Raw genomic sequence first — 22,814 nt, 5'->3', positions numbered from 1 at the left:
TCAAGTGTGATTCTGTAAGCCATGCAGAAAGCTGCTAAGGGTTTGGACTTGATTAGTTGTTCCACTGCGGCATCTATAGTTTTGTCAATTCATCTTGACTGTATTATAAAGATTGAGTAAAAAAAAAAAGAGAGGTGAGATTGAATCTAGAATTTGTTTCGGAGATGACTGCATTCTCTGAATGGGATTCTAGTCAGAATCCTTTCTATCTCAAAAGGGCAGGGCAAAGTTTTATTATTTTTTTGGTAAATTCTAATCTCTTAAAACTCGAAAGACTTTATTATTTTCACTATAACAAATTTACAGAAGGGAGGCACAAGAAGCTGCTGTAGGATAGAAGATTAAACAACAACAAAATTCCCTTAATCTATTCCATCAGAGGCTATAATCTCCTAGATCATTTTTCCATGAGGAGTGATAATTTGTCATGTAGCAAGTAATGGATTAAGCCATTTTTCCTGTTTTTTCATGTTTTCATAAGTGATTTGTTCTGCTGTGGTTGTCTATCTGAGTTTTAATTTCCCCCTCCTTCCTTTATCCTAAATTCTGAATTGATATTTTTATTCCTCTTCAAATGAATTCAGTAAACTAAATCAATGTTATTTTCTTCTTTGGGGAAAGTGAGACAGAGAATATTGTTTATGTTCATTCTGGGATCTATAACTGTGCCATATTCAATATCTGCCTCTTTTAATGTGTTTAATTGAAATTACTTTAAGAGATAGGAAACAATTACTTAGCAAATAATTGGACATCACAGATTTTTTCTTAGATCTTCCACTGTTGTATGAGTGCTAATTTTCATGTAATATATATATATATATATATCACTATTTCCATTTGTCAGTTGCATAAATAATTTCTAGCTCCATGAGTATTTTTAAAATATTGATATCATTTTTATGATTGCAAAGAAGCAAGTTATTTTTAAAAAGAATAATTTTCCGGCTCAAAATTACAGATGGGTTCACTAATAAATGTGGAGTTTATGACAGATACAACCATATAATTACAGTTCCATCCTTTAATGAGAATTGCTCCTTTTAAGGCGGTGGGGGATTTTATCACATAGTTGTGGCCAATGATAATAATTGCCTTTGAGAACCAGTTTGGTCTAGTGGTTAAAGTACCAGAAGTCTGTGAGTACTAGTCCCATCTTAGATATAAAAGCTGGCTGAGTGACTTTGGGCCAGTCACTCTCTTTCAGTCCAACTCACCGAGGCAACTGTATTAGTTATGGCTCAAGTTATTTTTAAAATAATGAAAATCGGAATAGGAAGAGAATCTAAATATTAGTTGGCAGGAGTGGTTGTGCAAGATAGTATATACTGTTATTTTTTATAACAATGTATATTTTTTAGAAAAGTATATTTCTACCACATATATTGTATATTTTTCTAATCAACGTCCGTGTCATTTCTACAATTAGAAAAGGAAACGAAGCTTTCCTTATTATAGGATCAATAAAGGAGCACTGTTTCTAAGTTTAAAAATTTAGACTTGCATTCAGAGTTTATTCATTCCTTATAAAGTTATTTATTTTATGTGTTACATATGCAATCTAAGTTTAGACATTTTGAAACACTTTCTGTAGCATTCTTCTACATGTACAATTGTACGCAGCTAAATAATAGACCATAATATGCAGCAATACAGGTACAGTATTTGTCAACTTACAATCATTTATTTAGGAAGTATAATTACAACAGCACTGGAAAAGTGGCTTGCAACCATTCCTCACAGTTATGACCTTTGCAGTGTTTTAGTGGTCATGTGATTGCCATATGGCTGCTTGGCAACTGGCATGTATTAACAATGGTTTAATGTTCTAGGGTCAGATGATTACAATTTGCAATTTTCCCAGTTGGCTTCCAAAGCAAATAGGGGGAATCCAATTTGCCCAATTATCTGTGATTCACTTAATGACCATGGCAAAAATGTCATAAAAATTGATGTGGTTATCTGATGATTCACTTAATGAACACATCGTTTTATGATGGAAGTTCCAGATACTCAAAAGCTTTGTACCTTTCTCCTGACATGTACATAACAATATACTCACATAAAATTTTACATATAACTTTTTTTCCTATACCTTTTCCTACAAGTATAAAATTTCATGGGCTAATAGCAAAATGTCTACATTTGGTGAATAGATTTTTTTTAACTATTGTAAAATGCTTTTAGTTAAGAACAAAAGATAAATCTGGTGGGACTATTGACAAATATCATACCGCTTGTGGAATTTGTAGTGTGATTAATATAACTGAGTACATAAATGCTTAGCATGAATTTCTAAATTGCTAAAATGAAGACAAAAGACGGTAACCAGATTAGGTTTCAGTTAGCACTACATTTAAGTGAAAATAAAGCAGAGCAGGGAATTGAATTCTGTGCTAAATATTGATTCTAGTTGTACAGAAATCTTTCTATAGGAATGTTTATGGGGGAAATAACACATATAATATCACAGTGTTTTAACAAGAATCTTCACTCAAGTTATATGTGCACAATCAGTAATCATTTTTTTTATGCTAATTATCTGCCTTAATAATTCCAGAAATTTAGGGCATAACTAATTGTGACTCAAGAGATTCATGCTCAAGTCTCCTGAGTCATAATAACAAACAAAACAAAACAGCTATAGTAGTTATTCAATCCAAAGGAAAAGGCAGTATCAGGAGATTATCAGGAAAAATATGCCATTTTGTTTTCTTCCCCAATAGTGTTAATTCCATTTTTAAGCATCATAGCACAGATCTAACTTTGGCAGTTTATATAAATTATTCGATTATTTTAGAAGAAATCATAGCAAATCCATTTCTGATGTTTCTGTCAGTTTTGCCTAAAAATAAAGTAGCCAGAAATAATTAGAATACCATGTATTTATTTCCAATATCTTCTTAAACCAACCCAAATTCTTAGTAACTAAAATACACATACATTTGTGAAAATATCACTACTACATGGAATGCTGTGCTTTCTCTGCTTTTATTTGTATTATTGATGCATACATGAATATAAACCTTCAGATGTTTTTCTGAATGCATGGAAATAGTAGAAAAAGTTGGAGAAAGGATGCTGCCTCCATTTTCTAATTAGCTTGAAGCTTTCTGTGCATTTGACTAAATGGTTGAAGAGGATGTTTAAGCCGGGGTGGCGCAGCAGGTAGAGTGCTGTACTGCAGGCCACTGAAGCTGACTGTAGATCTGAAGGTCAGCGGTTCAAATCTCATCACCGGCTCAAGGTTGACTCAGCCGTCCATCCTTCCAAGGTGGGTAAAATGAGGATCCGGATTGTGGGAGCAATAGCCTAGCTCTGTTAAAAAGTGCTATTGCTAACATGTTGTAAGCCGCCCTGAGACTAAGGACAAGGGCGGCATAAAAATCGAATAAATAAATAAATATAAATATAAATATAAAATGCTAACAATTTACATACACGTGAATACAAAATACTTTGTTTTTATGTTAAACATTGGTACAAATGGCTAGAAGAGAAAAATATCTTCAAATTTAAGAAATACAAACAAGCAACACCCCTGTACTAAAGATACATAAAACAACTAGAATGTACCACCAACCTACAAATCTAAAATCTCTTTTAAAATTCCGTACTCGAACTTTAGAGAATACTATGCCACTATCCAGCAGATCATACATTAATACACTTCACCTTTGCAGACTTTATATGTATATACTATTTTCGAACAAACTCCCCACTTAATTTATAACTATACCTATGGAAATTAGACTCATTAAATTCATAACATATCTACAAACAGTTCGCTTAACTATAAGAGCCTACAAGAACAGTTAACTATCATTGTTCTCTCCCCCTATTTTCCCTTCTTTCCCCCTCCTCTTTTCCCTTTTTCTTTTTCTTTCTTTCTACTGTTTACTCATGTATGTTTATTGACGCTTTGTATTTTAATTGTTTGTATTTTAATTCTTCAAATATAGTATTTTTTAAAATAAAAAAAATTAAAAAGAATGCAAAGTACTTTCTGAATATAATGAATAATTTCCCTAAAGAGAACTGACAGTCCTTTGATATTAGATTGCAGTCTTACATATTTGGATAACTTCTCTCGCTCTCCCTCCCTCCCTCCCTCCCTCCCTTATCTCTCTCTTTTTCCCATCTCTCTTTTTCTCGCTCTCTCCCCTTCTTTCTGTGTGTGCTGAGAAATGTCGCCACCCCGGCTTCTCTTTGGACAACCTTCCTTCCCCTTTCGCAGCTTTCTGGCGAGGACACCCTCTTCAAGTCTCCTAAGGATTTGGTCATCACCTTTGCATGCCCCCCCACCCCTCAAGAAAGGAGGATGGGGAGGAGGATCATTGGAGTAAAGGTAGCCTACGCTTCCTGCTGCTTTGGGCTGGAGCTTACACCCACCCCACTTGGCTGAAGAGCTTCCGTGGAAGACGGGACATGGCAAGGCAATGGCCAGATCCTTAGGGCAGGGGAAAATCGCATCCAAAGACCCTCCTTAAGCAAGCAGCTGTTCACCACCCACCCTCCAAGCATGCCTTTGCTGTGCTTTGTACTCAATTGAGGGTCTCCTGCACATGTGCACACTCCTGACCTTACCACAGCCAGCCAGTGAGTCACGAGAGGGGAAGGAGGGTCAGCCAAAGAGAAGCCTTGGCCAGGGATGACTATGTTCTTCAAACAGCTCCAGAGACTCAGTCACAGCCATTTTTCCATTCATGATGTTGCCCTTACCTTCTCAGGCCAGGTGAGGGAGGAAAGGGTGAGTCTATCCAGTGATGGAACAGGGAACTAGAACATTACTGTTGTTGCCCCCCCCCCGAGTCCACGGAGAGGGGCGGAATACAAATCCAATAAATAAATAAATGGGACCCAAAGAGCTGCATGTGGCTCTGGAACCGCTGGTTGCCGATCCCTGCTTTAGAGGAATTATGCAAATGTCGCATGTGTAATGGGCACATATTGAATTTTAAAAGCAAATCAAAGAAGATGGCTACTGGACAGAGGAGCTTTGCCCATACATAAGATATGGATGTGTATTTAGGCTGAAAATACCAGCATCCAGGAAAGCAAGTTATTGAGGTTGGGCCATGTTAGTGTTTAACCCCAAACATTTTCTGTGAATTCAGAGATTACCCTGGACAAATTGGCATCATTATAAAAGCACTGGGCTTCCACAATCCACCATGATTTTTTTCTCCGTTACACCTACAGAGTAAATGGACTCAGAGACCTATTATTTAGAAATAAAAATAAAGGTTTATTTGTTGCTTTGCTTTAAACATGTCAGATTTAGTTCAAACTTCTTTTAAAAATATATCCAAAATCCAAAGATATATCCAACTCCAAAACAAAATCCTTATCAAATATGGAAAACAATGGGGAAATGACCTGGCAGATAGACAATGAGGTATATGGATACCTCATTGATCCGTTTACAGTACATAGCTTTTTGCTTTGCATTAAATATATATAGGGTCAGGAATTTATTCCTCAAGGTATTATAAATAAATATAATTCCTCATGCTCTTTATGAAATCTTATACTGGAAGCAAAACATGAATCTAGAGCGGTAAGGGAAGATTCATATTTTGTTCTTTGAGAAGCAACATGCAGTTTGCTAAAATGTTCTTTGGATCCAAATACACAGTGACCTTTTCAGTGATCATCCTTTTTCTCTTTTTGATTTGTTCTGGGAAATTGCAAGCACCTACTATTTGGTTTCCAAAATTGACCTTTTGATACTGTTTGGATGGGACTGTAGTCTATAAAAGTCTGAAAAGAACAAGCAAGCACTTTATTTTAAAGTGCATTTTAGTTACTGCCTTTGAATTATTATTATTATTATTATTATTATTATTAATAATAATAATAATATTTTTTTATATCATTTTGTATAAAATTACCTTAAATTCTTTGACTCTTCTATGGTAAACTGAAATAGACTTTTTAATCTGCTGCCTTACTCAAAAGTCATAAAAGAGCTGTTTAATAGGGCTTATTCAGTATTTTAAAAATAATGTTACTAAGTAAGGCTTCTAGAATTATCTTACTTTAAAATTGGAATCAAAGATGAGCTATTTTAGATATTCATATTCATATTTCACATTTCTACACATTTTATATATGCCTATTAGAATACCATATTTTTTGGAGTATAAAACATATCTTTTTACCCCCCAAAATGGATGAAAACTTGGCTGTGTCTTATACACCAAATGTAGCCCACCCAGACACCCCCACTCTTTGGTCTCTGTCTGCCAGCAATTTACCTCCTTGCAGCAAATTTAGCACAAGCAACTGATTACAACTCACCTGACTGATTGAAGTTGCCGGCAAGCAACTGAATGAAAGTACCACATATAACTGAGAAATAATTTAATTACTCTTTAAGACCCAAGTAATAATATTTAGTCATATCTGGGAAATCCCAAACTCTTATTATCATTCACTAACTATTTTAGATCCTTGGTTGATGTTGAATAAGGCATCTTGAAGACACTTTGATATGCCATTGAAGTAGTGAAGACCCTACTCTTACATATTTTCATGGAATATATTTTAATTCAGAAGTATGTACTGTATGTTGTTAATTTGATTGAAGCAATATGAATATGAATTATTGAATATTGAATATTGACGTAGAAGGTTAAAAAATTGCTCTAATAAAAGTCATATAAAAGTCATTTCTGAAATAAAAACTTTCCACTAATTTTTGGACATTGTCACCTCTGTAAAAATGCCCATTTGCAAATATATCATTTTGAAGATGGGAAAAGTGTCAATTGTCATATGGCAGAAATTGCTTGTAGCTTCTGCAAAAACAAAACAAAACAAACATATAATTAGCTACTTTCGCTGCACCAAAATTTACTGGGATTTACTTTATACATTCAGTGTATAAGTAGTTATACAAAATGCCCTTAAAGAAAAATAATAGCTAGCAATTTTTCAACCAAATAAGACCTCATCTGTATAGTTAAGATAGCATTTAAGTTAATGTTCTGTTTCTGGCTATGTAAGCAGAATTGCACAGCTGTTCCACTTGCAATTGGCTGGGTTGCCCTCCTTTACCCCGTGTTTGGAAATAGGCAATTTTCTGTATTAAGAGTTCACTATGAGCCAGCCAAGGACATTTTGCTATCTCAACCAGCTGCACTACATTGTCTGAGAGATTCTGGCTTCAGTATTGCTATGGATTAAATTGTAAACGCCACATTTAATTCATACTGTGTTTTCCTACAAGTGAGCACAAAGTTCTATTTGTATTTTTTTTTAAATGATAATATTCAGTTCTTATATACAAGCCGCAAAATCAATTGCAAGGTATACATATCTGCTCCCTACTGCTTTTAGTTATCGAAAATGTGTGATTGTTACAGATGACATTTGTCATTGGGACAGCTTGTGTAAAATATTGATTTATATCTATATATGGACAGCTTCCCCTTTATTATGTCATCCTAGGGGGGTTCCCCAAGATTCTTTGAATATGTATTGTGATGAATGTGGAACAAGTATTCAGATTGGGATGACCTCTCCCACTTCTTTTTTTTCTAGAGTAATCATCCACACCTGACCACATAATAGCCTTAAACCTGGTAGCATTATTTTCTCATGGTGAATTTCAGTTGAACACTGAGAGTTAATTTTGCGTACCCTCCTCCTTTTATTCTCCCACCAAAATTTCCTGATGTAGATAACAGGGACACTGAGGAAAATGTTACATTAATAAACTTTGACCTTTTAAAAATTATTGTTACGCTAAAAGCTAAAGCTTATACATTAAAGCATTAAGTATATTGGAACTGTATTTTAGAAATACCATATCCCATGAACGATTACTTTTAGTTAGTAACCTTTTTCTTCACGGCCATAACCTTTTTCTTCATGGCCAAATTTATTGTACAACATTGCTGTCTGTTATTCTCCATTCTTATTCTTGCCCTTTATCTTCAAATAAAGTCCTGAATACAGAATGAAGGATCCAAAGCTTTTTCCTATCTTGCTATGATAGAAGGTTTATTAGTAATTAACTCATTCTGATTTAGTTACTATTTTTAAAATACACTGCTACATATTTATATATCCGGGTTTTTTAGATTATAACCTTGCCAACGAGAGAGTTGATTTCATACATTTAAATGAGTAGAACACGGTATCTTTTCCTACTTCAAGTGTTAATGATATCAAATATATTGGCGACCTCTTCAAAATCAACCTTTTTGTCTATTTGTTTTAGATATTTATTAAAATGAATTATCCAAAATGTCTAATCTAGGATAATCATAGACATCATCATTCGCAACAGGTCCTATTTCACAGGTGGATAATTGTGTTTGATCACTACAGTGACAACAGCATGTGAATATAAACAACAATAATTTTGCAACCACCTTACTTTGATTATAATGAATGGTTGTTATTAGCTACAAATTCCTATGCCAAAAAATACCTCTCCAGATGTCAGCTATTTCCTGGTTGTTGCGATTCTTGTCTTGCTTTGAATTGATACTATACCTTGACTTGGATCGTGCCTTGTGAACTCTGGACTTTTCTTGCCTCATGAACCTTCTTGTATTGTGGATTTAATTTTGCCTAATGGATTTATTTTGATCGGGAAACTTTCAAGTACCTCGTGGACTCATTGGCCATTGTTCTGTAGACTAATATTGATATGCTTCTGGCTAGATATAATTTGGACAGTTCTGGGGTTTGGGGATTTTGGTGAAGGGAGTCCCAAGGGAATATGAATACACTCAGTTAGGTACATATGTTTGTGTGTGTGTGTGCATGTGTGAGACAGCACAGAGAGGGCAAGAAATCATATGTCAATGGTACATCATTTTATAGAAAATATTTTTTGAAGTTAACAACAATGTAAATTTCAACCCTTTTAGCCACATATTTTATAAATGTTCCATCAGTCGTATCCAAAGTTCTTAGCCAATTTTATTGCACAAGTCTTTTACTTGTTCTTTTTTTTGTCAAATTTCATATAAGTTTATTCATTTTAGCAATTACATGTTCATCATTTGTATATGTATAATTCAAACTTAACATCTTTTTCTATTCCATTCCAAATGTCCTTTTTATCTACATTAAATCTTTTTCTTAACTATACATTTGAAAACTATTGAAAACTAAATCTTCCTGAAAATAATTGGATTTTTGATTTCATCTTATATTCTTCATGTTCCTGCTATAACAATGCTCTATACCTACTGTTTCTTTCCTTTGAAATACTACTTGTAATAGGTCATAAAAGCATTTTTTGATATAGTCTGGATTTTATTTGTTCCATATACTCAATATATACTTCTAATATAATATATACTTCTAATACAATATATGCTTGTATCCTAAGATTTTTATTAATATGGATTGTTTCTTCCTTGCTTATTTGACCCCTATGACAATCATTAAGTACTGTACCACATGATTCTTGACAAATGTATGTATTCTATTCTACTCTATTCTATTCTATACTATTCTATTCTAATATACATAGAATGATTCTTAAAATCTACAGTAATTTTATTATCCTGTAAAAATGATACTCTCTGAACTACTATCATGCCCTTCTAATTGTAAAATTTTCTGCTTCTTAGCAAAAGCCACTCTTTTGTCTAGACTGAGCAGCAGGCTGCAAAATACAATTTCAAATAAGGCAATCCCAATCCCCCTCATTGCTCCTGGGTCATTCTGGTCCTGAGCAAAATAATTCACAATGCTTTCTGATTTCATAATAATACAGTATTGACGTATTTTATTTATTCATGCAAGAACTTATTCAGGCAGAGAGTAATGGACATTTTTTTTAAAAGAAAAGTGATTTGACAATCGAAGACAACAAACCTGATAGGAATGAGAATACATTGTTTTAATTAACTTGTATCTATATTTGATTGTGGGATACTACAACCTTCTTGGCTTCTGACTGGCTGTTTAATCTTGCCCAATTTTTAAAAGTAAGATTAGATTTGTCTTTCTTCTTTTCTTTCTCTTTCTCTTGCTGCAATAGATTGGCTGGATGACCCACTAATTTATTTAAAGAAATGAAACATCTCTGTTTCTTTTATTGAGAATCTAGAGAACTTCTAAAGGATTGCCAGCTTTATCTCACTGGCCTTAGTGATTTTTGTGTAGATAGTCCTGAACTTATAACATTTGTTTAGCAATCATCTGAAGTTACAATGGCACTGAAAAGTAACCTACAGTGGGGGGGGGGGAGTATTTAGTCAGACACCAATTGTGCAAATTCTCCCACTTAAAAAGATGAGAGAGGCCTGTAATTGACATCATAGGTAGACAATGTGATTTTCTGGATGTTTTTTCTCATGTTGTCTCTCATGGTTGAGGTCTACCTATGATGTCAATTAGAGGCCTCTCTCATCTTTTTAAGTGTGAGAACTTGCACAATTGGTGTCTGACTAAATACTTTTCCCCCCACTGTATATCTGTTTTTCACACAATTATTATAACATCCCCATGGTCAGATGCTCAAAATTCATATGCTTAAGCAAATTGCTCATATTTATGATGGTTGCAATGTTCCAGGGTCATGGGATCTCCTTTTTTGACCTCCTCAAAAGCAAAGTCAATGGGGAATGCAATTCGCTTAGCAACCATGTTACTATCTTAACAACTGCAGTGATTTGCTTAACAACTGTGGCAAGAGTGGTCCTAAAATGGGGCAAAACTCCATTGTGGTCATAAATATAGGACTACCTGTACTGCTATACAGCATTTAGGAACTATGATCATCTTAACAAGATAATACGGATTGTGGGGGCAATATGCTCACTCTGTTAAAAAGTGCTATTGCTAACATGTAAGCCGCCCTGAGTCTAAAGAGAAGGGCGGCATAAAAATTGAATAAATAAATATAAATATAAATATAAATATAAATATAAATATAAATATAAATATAAATATAAATATAAATATAAATATAAATATAAATATAAATATAAATATAAATATAAATATAAATATAAATATAAATATAAATATAAATATAAATATAAATATAAATATATGAATGAATGAATGAATAAATGAATAAATAAATAAATAAATAAGAAAACTGATAGATAACCCATATCCCCTTTTCACGCTTCACTCTTTGGAGTAACAAAACTAGGGAGAAGAAAGCAAATTGGTCCTTGATGGCAAACTGCAAGGCCATTCTTCCCTTTGATGGAAGGTATGGAGGGAAATCTGGAAAGAAACATCTTATAAAGGGGTCACAATCTGAAGTTAGTTGGGGGAAAGATCAAAAGCAACATGAGAAAATATTATTTTACTGAAAGAGTAGTAGATCCTTGGAACAAACTTCCAGCAGACGTGGTAGATAAATCCACAGTAACTGAATTTAAACATGCCTGGGATAACCATATATCCATCCTAAGATAAAATACAGAAAATAGTATAAGGGCAGACTAGATGGACCATGAGGTCTTTTTCTGCCGTCAGACTTCTATGTTTCTATGTTTCTATGGAGTTCATTGAGTGTCACACTATCAATTCTGTTAGAGTAGGACTAGATCTCATGAACCTGTGGGATGTATGTGCCTGATGTTCAGATACAGGTAGTCCTTGACTTACAATTACAATTGAGTCCAAATATTTCCAAGCCCTGGGACACTGCAGCCATCATAAACATGAACCAGTTGCCAAACATCTGAATTTTGATCACATAAATGCTATAATGATCAAGTGAAAAAAGATGATAAGTCACTTTTTTTCAGTCCGGTTGTAACTTTGAACTGTCACTAAACTAAAGATTGCAAATCAAGCTCTACCTGTAATCACAAACTGCTTAATGTGATAAGAATGTATGCTGTACTTTCTCTCACAACTTTCCTATACTTTTTTAAAAAAAAAATATTTTCTTTAATCTTTCATATCCCAAGGACACAAAAGAGGTAAAACATCAACTTGAGGTTGATGTTTGTTCTGAGTTCCCACTATTTTCTATAGCCAGAATACTTGAGACATTTAATTTTTTTCCTGCATAACACTGAGCATTTGAGTTATTTTGTGGATGTGTTTCATCAGAAAGCAGATTTGTTCTGAGTTTGAAACATTTTCCATTTTGTTTACACCTTTTCAACACCTTCTCCAACATCTTTCAAGCATTTGAGAAAGCCAAATAGGTACACAGAATACATGAACATACTCATCTTTGTTCCCTTTGTGAATGGTCACATTAAGCCTAAGCACAGATTCCTTTTTTTTAATTAAAAAAATAGTATTAGTAATGTACGGTGTATACTACTTTGTGCCTAAGAGCTTAGCTTGGTTTGAGGTTAAGCCCACACATCAAAGCCAGGAAATATATTGTCCGAGCAAATCTAAACAACTTGTGTAAGTAGCTTTCAGATGGGTCCTCAAAAGTAAGAACATTCAGGTTCCTGGGCAGCATTTGAAGAAAAGAAGACAAAGAAGAGAAGGTTCTTACAGCCATTTCCCCACAGCTTCACAGTAGACCTAAACTCCCTCAGGGTCTCTCCTTTTTCCAGTCATTTCCAATTCAGAATACAAGCAGACATGCACTGGAGGGGACAGTGATAGTGTAGTAACAGCAACAGCATCCTTCTGTTTCTCACCTCTTTCTCCTTCTATTTGCCTTCACTTCAATTAGCTATCATGGCCTCAGAGGACCATTTTCCCCTTTCAGTTTGAAGACAAGGGGAATCTAAGTCTCTTGTGCCAACAAGCCCTAAAGCAGCCCCCTTTTCATGCCTTCATTGTTTGCCTGTCCCTAGTATCCTAAAAGCCTATTATAATATTTTCCTTTAGTGTTTAGGTGCACTATTTTATGTATGTATGTATGTATGTATGTATGTATGTATGTATGTATGTATGTATGTATTTATTTATTTATTTATTAGATTTGTATGCCGCCCCTTTCCATAGACTCGGGGCGGCTCACAACACAATAAAACAGTTCATGACAAATCTAATAATTTACAATTTACAATTTAAAATAGTTAAAAAAACCCATTTTTAAGCAGACATACCTACAGACATACCATACATAAATTATATAGGCCCGGGGGAGATCAATTCCCCCATGCCTGACAACAAAGGTGGGTTTTGAGGAGTTTACGAAAGGCAAGGAGGGTAGGGGCAGTTCTAATCTCTGGGGGGAGCTGGTTCCAGAGAGTCGGGGCCGCCACAGAGAAGGCTCTTCCCCTGGGGCCCGCCAACCGACATTGTTTAGTTGACGGGACCCGGAGAAGGCCGACTCTGTGGGACCTAATCGGCCGCTGGGATTCGTGCAGCAGAAGGCGGTCTCGGAGATATGTATAGTATTTAGCTCAGGCAATTCATTCCTAATGCAGTCAAATCCAGTTCATATAAAGAAGCACACAACTAAACTTAATTGGGCAACTAATTTGACTTAAATATTTAATATTGCCTTTATTAGTTTTTCAAATACATACAAGTAAAATTTGTATTATTTAGTATTGCTCATCATTTTTATATTTGTTTAATTAGTATTATTATTATTATAGGTTGAAAGAAAAATATAAATTAGCTTGGAAGGGTATACATTGTGGCTTACTGAATAACTTGTGATTTTGGTGGATAGGAAACAGACTGGTTGAACCAGGGGAAGAGTCAAATGGGGAATCAGTGCAGAATCCCTAAGAGGGTAGAAAGGGAAATGTCCAACCCACCTTGAATGTTGTTGAATCTTATCTAATATCACCCAGCTGCAAACGTAAGTCTGAGAAGATCCCTATGTATAGGCTTAAGCAATAAAACAACTAATTGAACTCTTTATGTGTGAGTCTGGTTGTTTGCGCCTACCATTGGAGTTTCTGATAATCTATGTCTAGGGTGAGTCTTTAAGTTACACACTTGCACTAGCACTGGTGTAATAATGTTGTCTGATACTCAGTATGAATCAGTATGTTGTCTGATACTTCATGAATCAGTATGTTGTCTGATACTTCATGTTTAACTAATAAGAGAAGGGACTGTGCTTAAGCATCAGCAGATACCGTTAGTAATAACTCCATCTGACTACAGTACAAATACACAGGGAATGTAAAGGCTGAAAGGTCTTGTTCCCAGGACGGATTGAGAGAGTTTGTTCCATGATATAAAATTTCATATCGTACTTCTTGCTGTGCTCTTTGTTTAGAAAAATGTTATATGCATGTATATGACGAACATTTGATAATCTGAAATATGATATGTGTGCTTTTTCTAACATATTCAGAACTAGGCAATGACATGACACACTGGTTGCCGGCTAATTTTATTTGTCTGTCTGTCTGTCAACTATTTATTTATTTATTTAGACTTCTATGCTGCCCAGTCCTGAAGGACTCAAGGTGGCTCACAACAATATAAAATTACAATAACAATAAAAAGAAGTCAAGGGGGAAAAAACCGAGCAATTTCTAAAATGATAATTAAAACTTAAAAACAATTCAACAACACACGTACTAGTCATTTATACCAAATTCATATATATGGACAAGCTGGTAGTTGATTTAGGGTCCCCAGGCCTGCCGGCATAGCCAGTTCTTCATGGCCTTACAAAAGGCCAGCAGGGTGGGGGCCGTACAGACCTCGGGGGAGAATTGATTCCATAAACTCGGGGCAGCAACAGAGAAGGCCCTCCCTCGCGGTCCCACCAACCTACATTGTTTAGCTGACAGGACCTGGAGGAGGCTAACTCTGTGTGCTATAATTGGTCTCTGGGAGGTATGTGGCAGGAGACAGTTCCGTAAATAATCTGACCCTGAGCCATATAGGGCTTTATAGGTAATAACCAACGTCTTGAATTGTGCCCGGAGACTAATAGGGAGCCAGTGAAGCTCGCGGAGTATAGGTATTATGGGTGTACCAAGGTACACCCATGACAACTCACATGGCTGCATTCTGTACCATTTGGAGTCTCCGAACACTTTTCAAGGGTAGCCCCATGATAACTTGGGCAATAATGTACGACTTCGCTTTGACGCCTTAACACTCAAGGTTGCCCTACTGAATTACCTTTTGCATATCAGAATTCAAGTTCTACAGCAAAGACACATGCAAATAAATGTGATTTTGGGGAAAGCACCAAAATAATACCTTAGAAAATAAAGCTTCGCACAGTAATTAGCAGAGCAAATGAAACTGACCACAATTTATTTTGATTAAAATAAGTTTTCAACAATTTTTATATGTGAGCAAGGTCACTTTTTCAAAATTCTGACATTTGATATTGACCTTATCACATTATATCAATGTTGTTAAGTTGCAAAAATTTTTCACACAGGATTTCTGTCAGCTATAAGGTTTGGGATTTCTAACCACAAAGAAGGAAAACCGTATTAGAACTATGATGATTTTCCATACAAGCCATGCCATCTTCTTTTATTATGGTTACTTTTGCTGCTACACAATTAAATTGTATCTTCTCTTCTAATTCCTCTTCTACCACTGAACCATCTAACATTTCCTGGATATATAATATGGAAAATGGAGAAGATTATTTAGCTTTTTTCCCTAATGTTTCAATGGAAAAATAATAATCATTAAATACTGTTTGAAACTGTAGCCATAATAATTCTCCTATATAAATATGGGAAATAAATAGATGTGTATGAGTAGGCATAGGGCAGAAAGGAATAGTGCATATTTTAAAAAGAAAGAGCACCTTCAACGTGACTCTCACTTTCCACCATATAATTTTTTTCCAAAGTGAAAATGTGAGACACTAGAAATGTGAGACACTAGAAATGTGAGACACTAGAATTTTTAATAAAAAGAAGTAAGTTTTGAACTAGCCATGTGCTCCTAATAGCTTACCTCTAGAAATGTCTTCGGTTTACAACCTCAATTGAGCTGAAAATTTATGTTGTTAAATGAGACATTTGTTAAGTGGATTTGACCCTATTTTATGACCTTGCTAAGTGAATGACTGCAGTTGTTAAATTTGTTAATGCAGTTGTTGAGCAACTCTGGCTTCCCTATTGACTTTGCTTGGCAGAAGTTACAGAAAGTGTGCAAATGACCCTGGCACATTGCAACCATAATGATGATGATGATGATGATGATGATGATGATTATTATTATTATTATTATTTAGATTTGTATGCCGCCCCTCTCTGCAGACTCGGGGCGGCTGTTAGTTAGTTGTCAGGTGTCTGAATTTTGATCATGTGATTATGGAAATGCTGCCTTAGTCCTAAGTATGAACACTGATCATAACTCACTTTTTTCAGTGCCATGGTAACTTCAAATGATCCTGAATGGATTGTTGTAAATTGAGGATTACTGTATTTGGTATTAAAATTAGCAGAAAAACCCAGCCCTGGCTGTAATTGATTCAATGGCATGGAACTCAAGGAAACATAGTGAACCAGGGTGTCCCCTTGTGACTTCATAAAAACCAGCAAACAAGCATTTTGGTTTTATTATATTTTTTCCCCAAGTATAGAAAGCTGTGTTATTACACAACTGAACTCCTTTGGAAGATATAGTTCAGAAGCTCCATTTCTCATTAGTGTATCAATGTAAAATGAATCATTGATTGACTGTACTAAATATTCAATTTTCAATATATTTTTATTCATGTTTGGGTGTGTTTTTTCCCTTTCCTCAGCAACTTTTGCGAGAGCGACAGCAGATGGCCAGCCGTCCTTTTGCTTCTGTGGATGTAGCACTCGAAATTGGAGCTGAGCAAACAGACTTTCTACGAGGTCCATTAGAGGTAGGCACTTTGTCGCTGACTAGGGACCATTTCAATTTGCATATTTATATTGCTCGTCTCATCTGCATCTGCTTCTGAAACCAAAAAAGAACAGGATTACCTGTAGCCAACAAGTTGAAGCTACATATGTTGTGTCATTTTCAAGGCTCATCATTTCAGCAGTGTAACATGAGCGGTAACAAAAGCCACTAGAGGATCCATTAGCCTCACCTGCAATGACAATCTGCTCACCTGGCAGCCCCTTTTTTGGCAGACAACTGTTAGTTGCATGTATTAAACAAGCCTCATGTTTGGTCTTCTGAGTATACTGTGCCCCCAGTTAACAGTTCATATCCATCTTAATTTACTAGGATTATACTTTAAAATGAGATTTGCATTGCATCTCTTTATTCAGATTTTTAATATTTTATGTTTGGAGAGATATTTTTATGGGTATATTATGTTTGTGATTAACAGGTACATTCTAACATTTTTAATTGTATAGGCAACGCTCTGAAAAAGAAATTATAAAATGCTACACAATACAATATGACAGGGGAATAGCATGCAAATGCACAAAAGATATTCTGGAAGCATCACCTAAAATTAAAGACAACTGTGAATAAAGGATGACAATGACTATTAGACATAATAGTAATAATAATAATAATTACACATAATAATCTGCATTGGTTGCCGATCAGTTTCCGATCACAATTCAAAGTGTTGGTCATGACCTATAAAGCCCTTCATGGCACCAGACCAGATTATCTCAGGGACCGCCTTCTGCTGCACGAATCCCAGTGACCAGTTAGATCCCACAGAGTGGATCTTCTCCGGGTCCCGTCAACTAAACAACGTCGTCTGGTGGGACCCAGGGGAAGAGCCTTCTCTGTGGCGGCCCCGGCCCTCTGGAACTAATCCCAGAGATTAGAATTGCCCCACCCTCCTTGCCTTTCGTAATCTACTTAAAACCCACCTCTGCCGTCAGGCATGGGGGAATTGAGATCCTCTTTCCTCCTAGGCCTTTACAACTATGCATGGTATGTATGTATGTATGTTTGTTTTTTATATTAATGGGTTTTTAATCATTTTTAGTATTAGATTACTATTGTACACTGTTTTATTGTTGCTGTTAGCCGCTCCGAGTCCCCGGAGAGGGGCGGCATACAAATCCAATAAATAAATAAATAAACTAGGGCCAACTTTTTCTTCAGTGTAGTCACATAGTTCTGCACCATAGTTTATATATAATCATTAATACATCCCCCATCCCCACCCCCACAAAGTTACTTCTGATATTTTTACAATTATAAAGTAACTTGTGTTATATCTTTCATTTCTTATACTTAATTTGAGGCCTTTCTCATAAGAGAAACAAGCAAGAGCATAGATGATTAAGAAAAAAAATAAAAGTACAACCTCTGGCTTGAATATTATTTCACAGATCTCATTGTAGCCATCAGATCTCGCTATATTTTTTTAATTACATTTTAACTAAACGTTAAAAATAAACATTAAGCGTTAATTGCTACCTGATAGAGAAACTGAAACATTTTAATTGTATATTTTAAAGTCGTTCATAATCCCCCCCCCTCTGGTAATTTTATTTGTGTTTATTTGTGTTCACTGCATACCTGTGTGCGACTTTTGATAGTAAAACATATCTGAGGTATGAATGTTAACATTTCTGGGAATGGATTACAACCTGCAGAAATAAAGTGCATTTCTCTAAATATTTAGTAATCTATTGCACTGTATTGATTGCTCTATAATATCTACAACGTAGAGTTCGATACAAAGAAAGAGCACTATATGACAAAATTAAATTACCAGTCTGTTCTGAACTTATAAAAGCAAAATAATAAAAAACACACTTCCCCTAAATTGTTATAGTTTCCCTTGGCCCATATAATTATTTTTCTAAAAATTCTGCAATAAAAGAAGACATTTCCTTATTATTTTAACTTTACATTTTATTTTATTACATTTGTGTTGTGATTTATTGGAAATAACCCTTCATGTAGTCCTTCCATCTATTTATTGGGAAGTGAATTTCATTTAATAGTTTTAATCATGCTTGCTTTAACTACTGTGATCCTTACTAGTTATATCTGATAGCTGACATCAGGAAAATGGATGCATATAATGGATGAATGAATGCACCAGTAGAGTGAATGCATATATATGATGGCCACAGTACCTACTATTTAGTGTATTGGAATAAATATATTTTTTCTAATCCAGCAAACAGTGCATTTATACTGGTAGTGAAATAATCTTTTCTTTTCTTTCAACTTCTTTAACTATCTTTCCTTAATTGAAACTAATTTTGGATAATTTCAGAAGCACCTTTTATTTGAAGCTCTGACAACTTTGATTATATGAGTTTAACCTGTGGATTTTTTAGATAAATGTACTGTTAGAACCATTATATAGTACCAATTGTGTTATTTATAAGTTGTAGTATAAATTAATTAACATTAATTACCTAAATTTTAATAGTTTCAACAAACTAGTTTCAACAAACACTTTGATTCTTGGAGCATTCATTCATTCATTCATTGCTTATGAGAGCTACAGAGAGCATAGTAAGGTCACTATCACTTTAGGGGATTTCGGGAACATTCTAATATAACTTAGTATGTTTGCTTTTGTTTTTTCTTTTACTTACCTACCTCTAAAACAGTGTTTCCCAACATTTTTTGAGCCGCGGCACATTATTCATATTTTCAAAATCCTGGGGAACACTGAACGGGGGGAGGAGGGGGGGAGGAGGGGTGGCTAAAGAAAAGTTTGGACCAAAAAAAATATCTCTTCCTCCATTTCACTCTATTTCTCCCTCCCTCTTTCTCTCTCTTCCTTCCTTCCCTTTCTCTCTCTCCATCCCTCTTTCTTCCTCTCTTTTTGCTCTGTTTCTCTCTCCCTCCTTCCCTCCCTCTATGTCTTTCTCCCTTGCTCTCTCTCCCTCTCTTGTTATCTCTCTTTCATTCTCTCTTTCTCTCTCTTTCTCTCTCTCTCTCTTTCTCTCTCTCTTGCTATCTCTCTTTCTTTCTCTCTCTCTCTGCCTCTCTTGCTATGTCTCTCTTTTTCTCTCTTTCTCTGTCTCTCTTGCTGTCTCTCTTTCTCTCTCTCTCTGCCTCTCTTGCTATGTCTCTCTTTCTCTCTCTTTCTCTCTCTCTTGCTATCTTTCTTTCTTTCTCTCTCTCTCTCTCTTTTGCTATCTCTCTCTCTCTCTTTCTCTTTTGCTATCTCTCTTTCTCTCTCTCTTTCTTTCTCTCTCTATCTCTCTTGCTATCTCTTTCTTTCTCTCTGTCTCTGTCTCTGTCTCTCTTGCTATGTCTCTCTTTCTTTCTCTCACTCTCTCTTTCTCTCTCTCTCTCTCTTTCTCTCTCTTGCTATCTATTTCTTTCTCTCTCTCTCTGTTTCTCTTGCTATCTCTCTTTCTTTCTTTCTCTCTCTCTCTTGCTATCTCTCTCTTTCTTTCTTTCTCTCTCTCTCTTTCTACCACGCCAACAACAGCGGCATCAGGCAGTAGCCAAGGGTGGCGGCAGAGCGGCTGACCGCGAGCGGGAACCCTGACGGACGCCGTATATGCTGGTGCTGTGCTGGGCATGGGGCTGGCACCTCCGGCCCAGCCAGCGAGCCAGTGCCAGCCCCGCAGTGCCAGCATGTACGTCTCCAGCAGCATGTCCAACCGCCACCGTCGGTGCCTCCACCTTGGAGCCCCCTCTCGCCGCCGCCATCTCCCCGCGACTGCCTGGGGCCGCTGCAGCTGGCACCCTCCCGCTCCCACCCCCAGTGCCCCCCCACCGGGCCCCAAAGGACACTTGCCGCCGACGCCAGGGAAGCTCCAGCTGGGCGGAGTGCTGCCGGTGCCTCCGACCTGGAGCTCCCACTCGCAGCTGTTCCCCGGCTACTGCCCGATGCCGCTGATTTTGGCGCTCTCCTGCTGGGCCCCAAAGAAGGAAGGCGTGAAAAAGTAGGCGTGAAGAATGAAGTTCTCCTTTTTCCTGCCCAGCTGGAGCTTCCCTAGGAGCTTTGCGGCACACCGGTTGGGAAATGCTGCTCTAAATTCACAACAGTTAATTTGAGAAGTTGGAGAGCCACTAAAATGGGGCTTAATGTGACCTATGCTCAGATTTAACAGGTGTGATTATATATATTTAACAGTAATCTTTCAGCTTCCCCAGTTTACTAAATATCAATCATGCAGGAATTCAAAGAATGCATCACATTTTTTATATATATTTTTATAAATAACTCAAAGTATAAAACACACCATCTATTCCTTCCTCTTCCTGTTTTCTCCAAAACAATCTGGGAAAGAGAATGGTCCAAAGTCACTTAAGCTTTGTGCCTGTGGAAGGACTAGAATTCATAGGTTTAATATAACAGGGCCTAGAAAAAATATTTTGAATATTTGGATTGTACAAATTTATTTCCAAACCTTCCTTTAAAAAACCAATCTTTTTTTGTAAATATGTCAACTCACAACCTGCTCTTGAGTTGCCATAGGCAAGGGGGATGGGAAAACGATTTTACAGCTACACTGAAGCAGCATAGCAGCCAAAAACAAAAGCACATTCCAGACATATCTCGATCAAGGCTGACTCCCAGTGGCCGGAGGGAAATGATCTGTACAACCTGAAAAATTGCTTCATTGGTGAATCTGACTGATTGCACTATCCTGGGGAGTAGGGGAAAACAGGATCAAGCCTAGGCTGTAAATTATGTGGGGTCAGAGTTCACTTCATTTGGAACATGCCAACATGAAGCTCCTAATAAATAATTGGATTTCTTTTGAAGTTTGGCTCGAGGCTCATGATTTAGTTAAGGCATCGGTTGGAACCCTGACAAAATAATGATGTACCTATTGGAATATGACATCTTGTTCACAGATTAGAATGATTAATTAATACATTTGCAGTTATTCTTGTTTTATTTCTTCTTGCTTAATTTTATATGAATCCTTACATTTATATGCTCTTCATATGGGGATATTAAAAATAGACTGTTATGTTGGATAAAGAAAATAAGTTATAATTAGATTTAAGATACAGGAATAAAAAATGAGGTAGGAGAGATAGAATAATATGGATCAGATGGGTTTTTTTGGTGAAGAGGTAAAACTTTTTTATTATTAGATTAGATATATTTTCTTCAAAAGCTCAACATTTACATAGAGGTATTACTTTTGTTTAATCCCTATAATTGCTTTGGAATGTAGATTGGACTGAAATAAATTGACTGCCTGCACCACAGAGATACCTGTCAGTTGAGGACAGAATCCACTATAGATTCTTTTTATTTATTTATTCCTCCAAGAATCACAGCCACACTTTATTTTATTAATATTGGCTTTAATTAGCTTAATAAAACAGTGTATTAAATTATTTGAATAAATAAATTAAACCTCAGAGATAAACAATCAGCTGGTTATTATTATGTTTATAAAAACATATAGTGTTCTAAATACAAGATCATAATTCCAGGCATGGATTTAGATCCCCTAGAGATGTAGTCCATAGGAGAGTATTTTAAATTATTGAGGGAATGGGAATGACAATAATTAAAAGAGCATGGAAAGAACAGACAGAGAGGGACTAATGGGTTTAGGTCGCATATAAATAGCAAGGTAATATATGGATTTGGGATAGAACACACAAGAACAGAAGAACATGGTATAAAAGTGACCTCTAGCTGTAATATTTATTTCTCTCTCCTTTAAAGCAATAAGGGGAGCCATGGTGGTGCAGTGGTTAGAATGTAGTATTGTTGGATAACTCAGCCCTAAGGCAGTTTGATCCTGACCTGTTCAAAATTGACTTAACATTCTATCCTTCTGAGATTATCAAAATGAGAACCTAGATTATTGAAGGCAATATGCTGACATTTGCAAACCATTCAGAAAGTGATGTGATGTAAACAGTGGTGGGATTCAGTTGGTTCGGGCCAGTTAAGGTAAACCAGTAGTTAAATTGCTGCCTGGCCCCACCCCACCCCTACCAGGAGTCCCCACACACCTATTTTGGCTCCCAGGCAAGTGCAAAAAGGTGCCCCCCAAGGCCCATTTTCCATCCGAGGAAGCTGAAGGGGGGAGCCTACTAGGCCCAAAACA

At 36.0% G+C, this 22,814-nt stretch overlaps 1 protein-coding gene across 1 annotated transcript in view; it reads left to right on the top strand.

The window, feature by feature from the left end:
- The window catches only part of ATRNL1 (attractin like 1), a 578,768-nt gene that overhangs the window by 341,704 nt on the left and 214,250 nt on the right, over window positions 1–22,814 (top strand). Inside the window, exon 27 of the mRNA XM_070752642.1 lies at window positions 16,607–16,714. Coding sequence (XP_070608743.1) covers window positions 16,607–16,714 — 108 coding nt within the window. The remainder of the gene's footprint in view (window positions 1–16,606; window positions 16,715–22,814) is intronic.

This window comes from Erythrolamprus reginae, chromosome 5 (assembly GCF_031021105.1).
Source record: "Erythrolamprus reginae isolate rEryReg1 chromosome 5, rEryReg1.hap1, whole genome shotgun sequence".
Lineage (NCBI taxonomy): Eukaryota > Metazoa > Chordata > Lepidosauria > Squamata > Dipsadidae > Erythrolamprus > Erythrolamprus reginae.
Note: the sequence above shows the minus strand (reverse complement) of the source record. Positions and strands in the feature narration are given on the sequence as shown.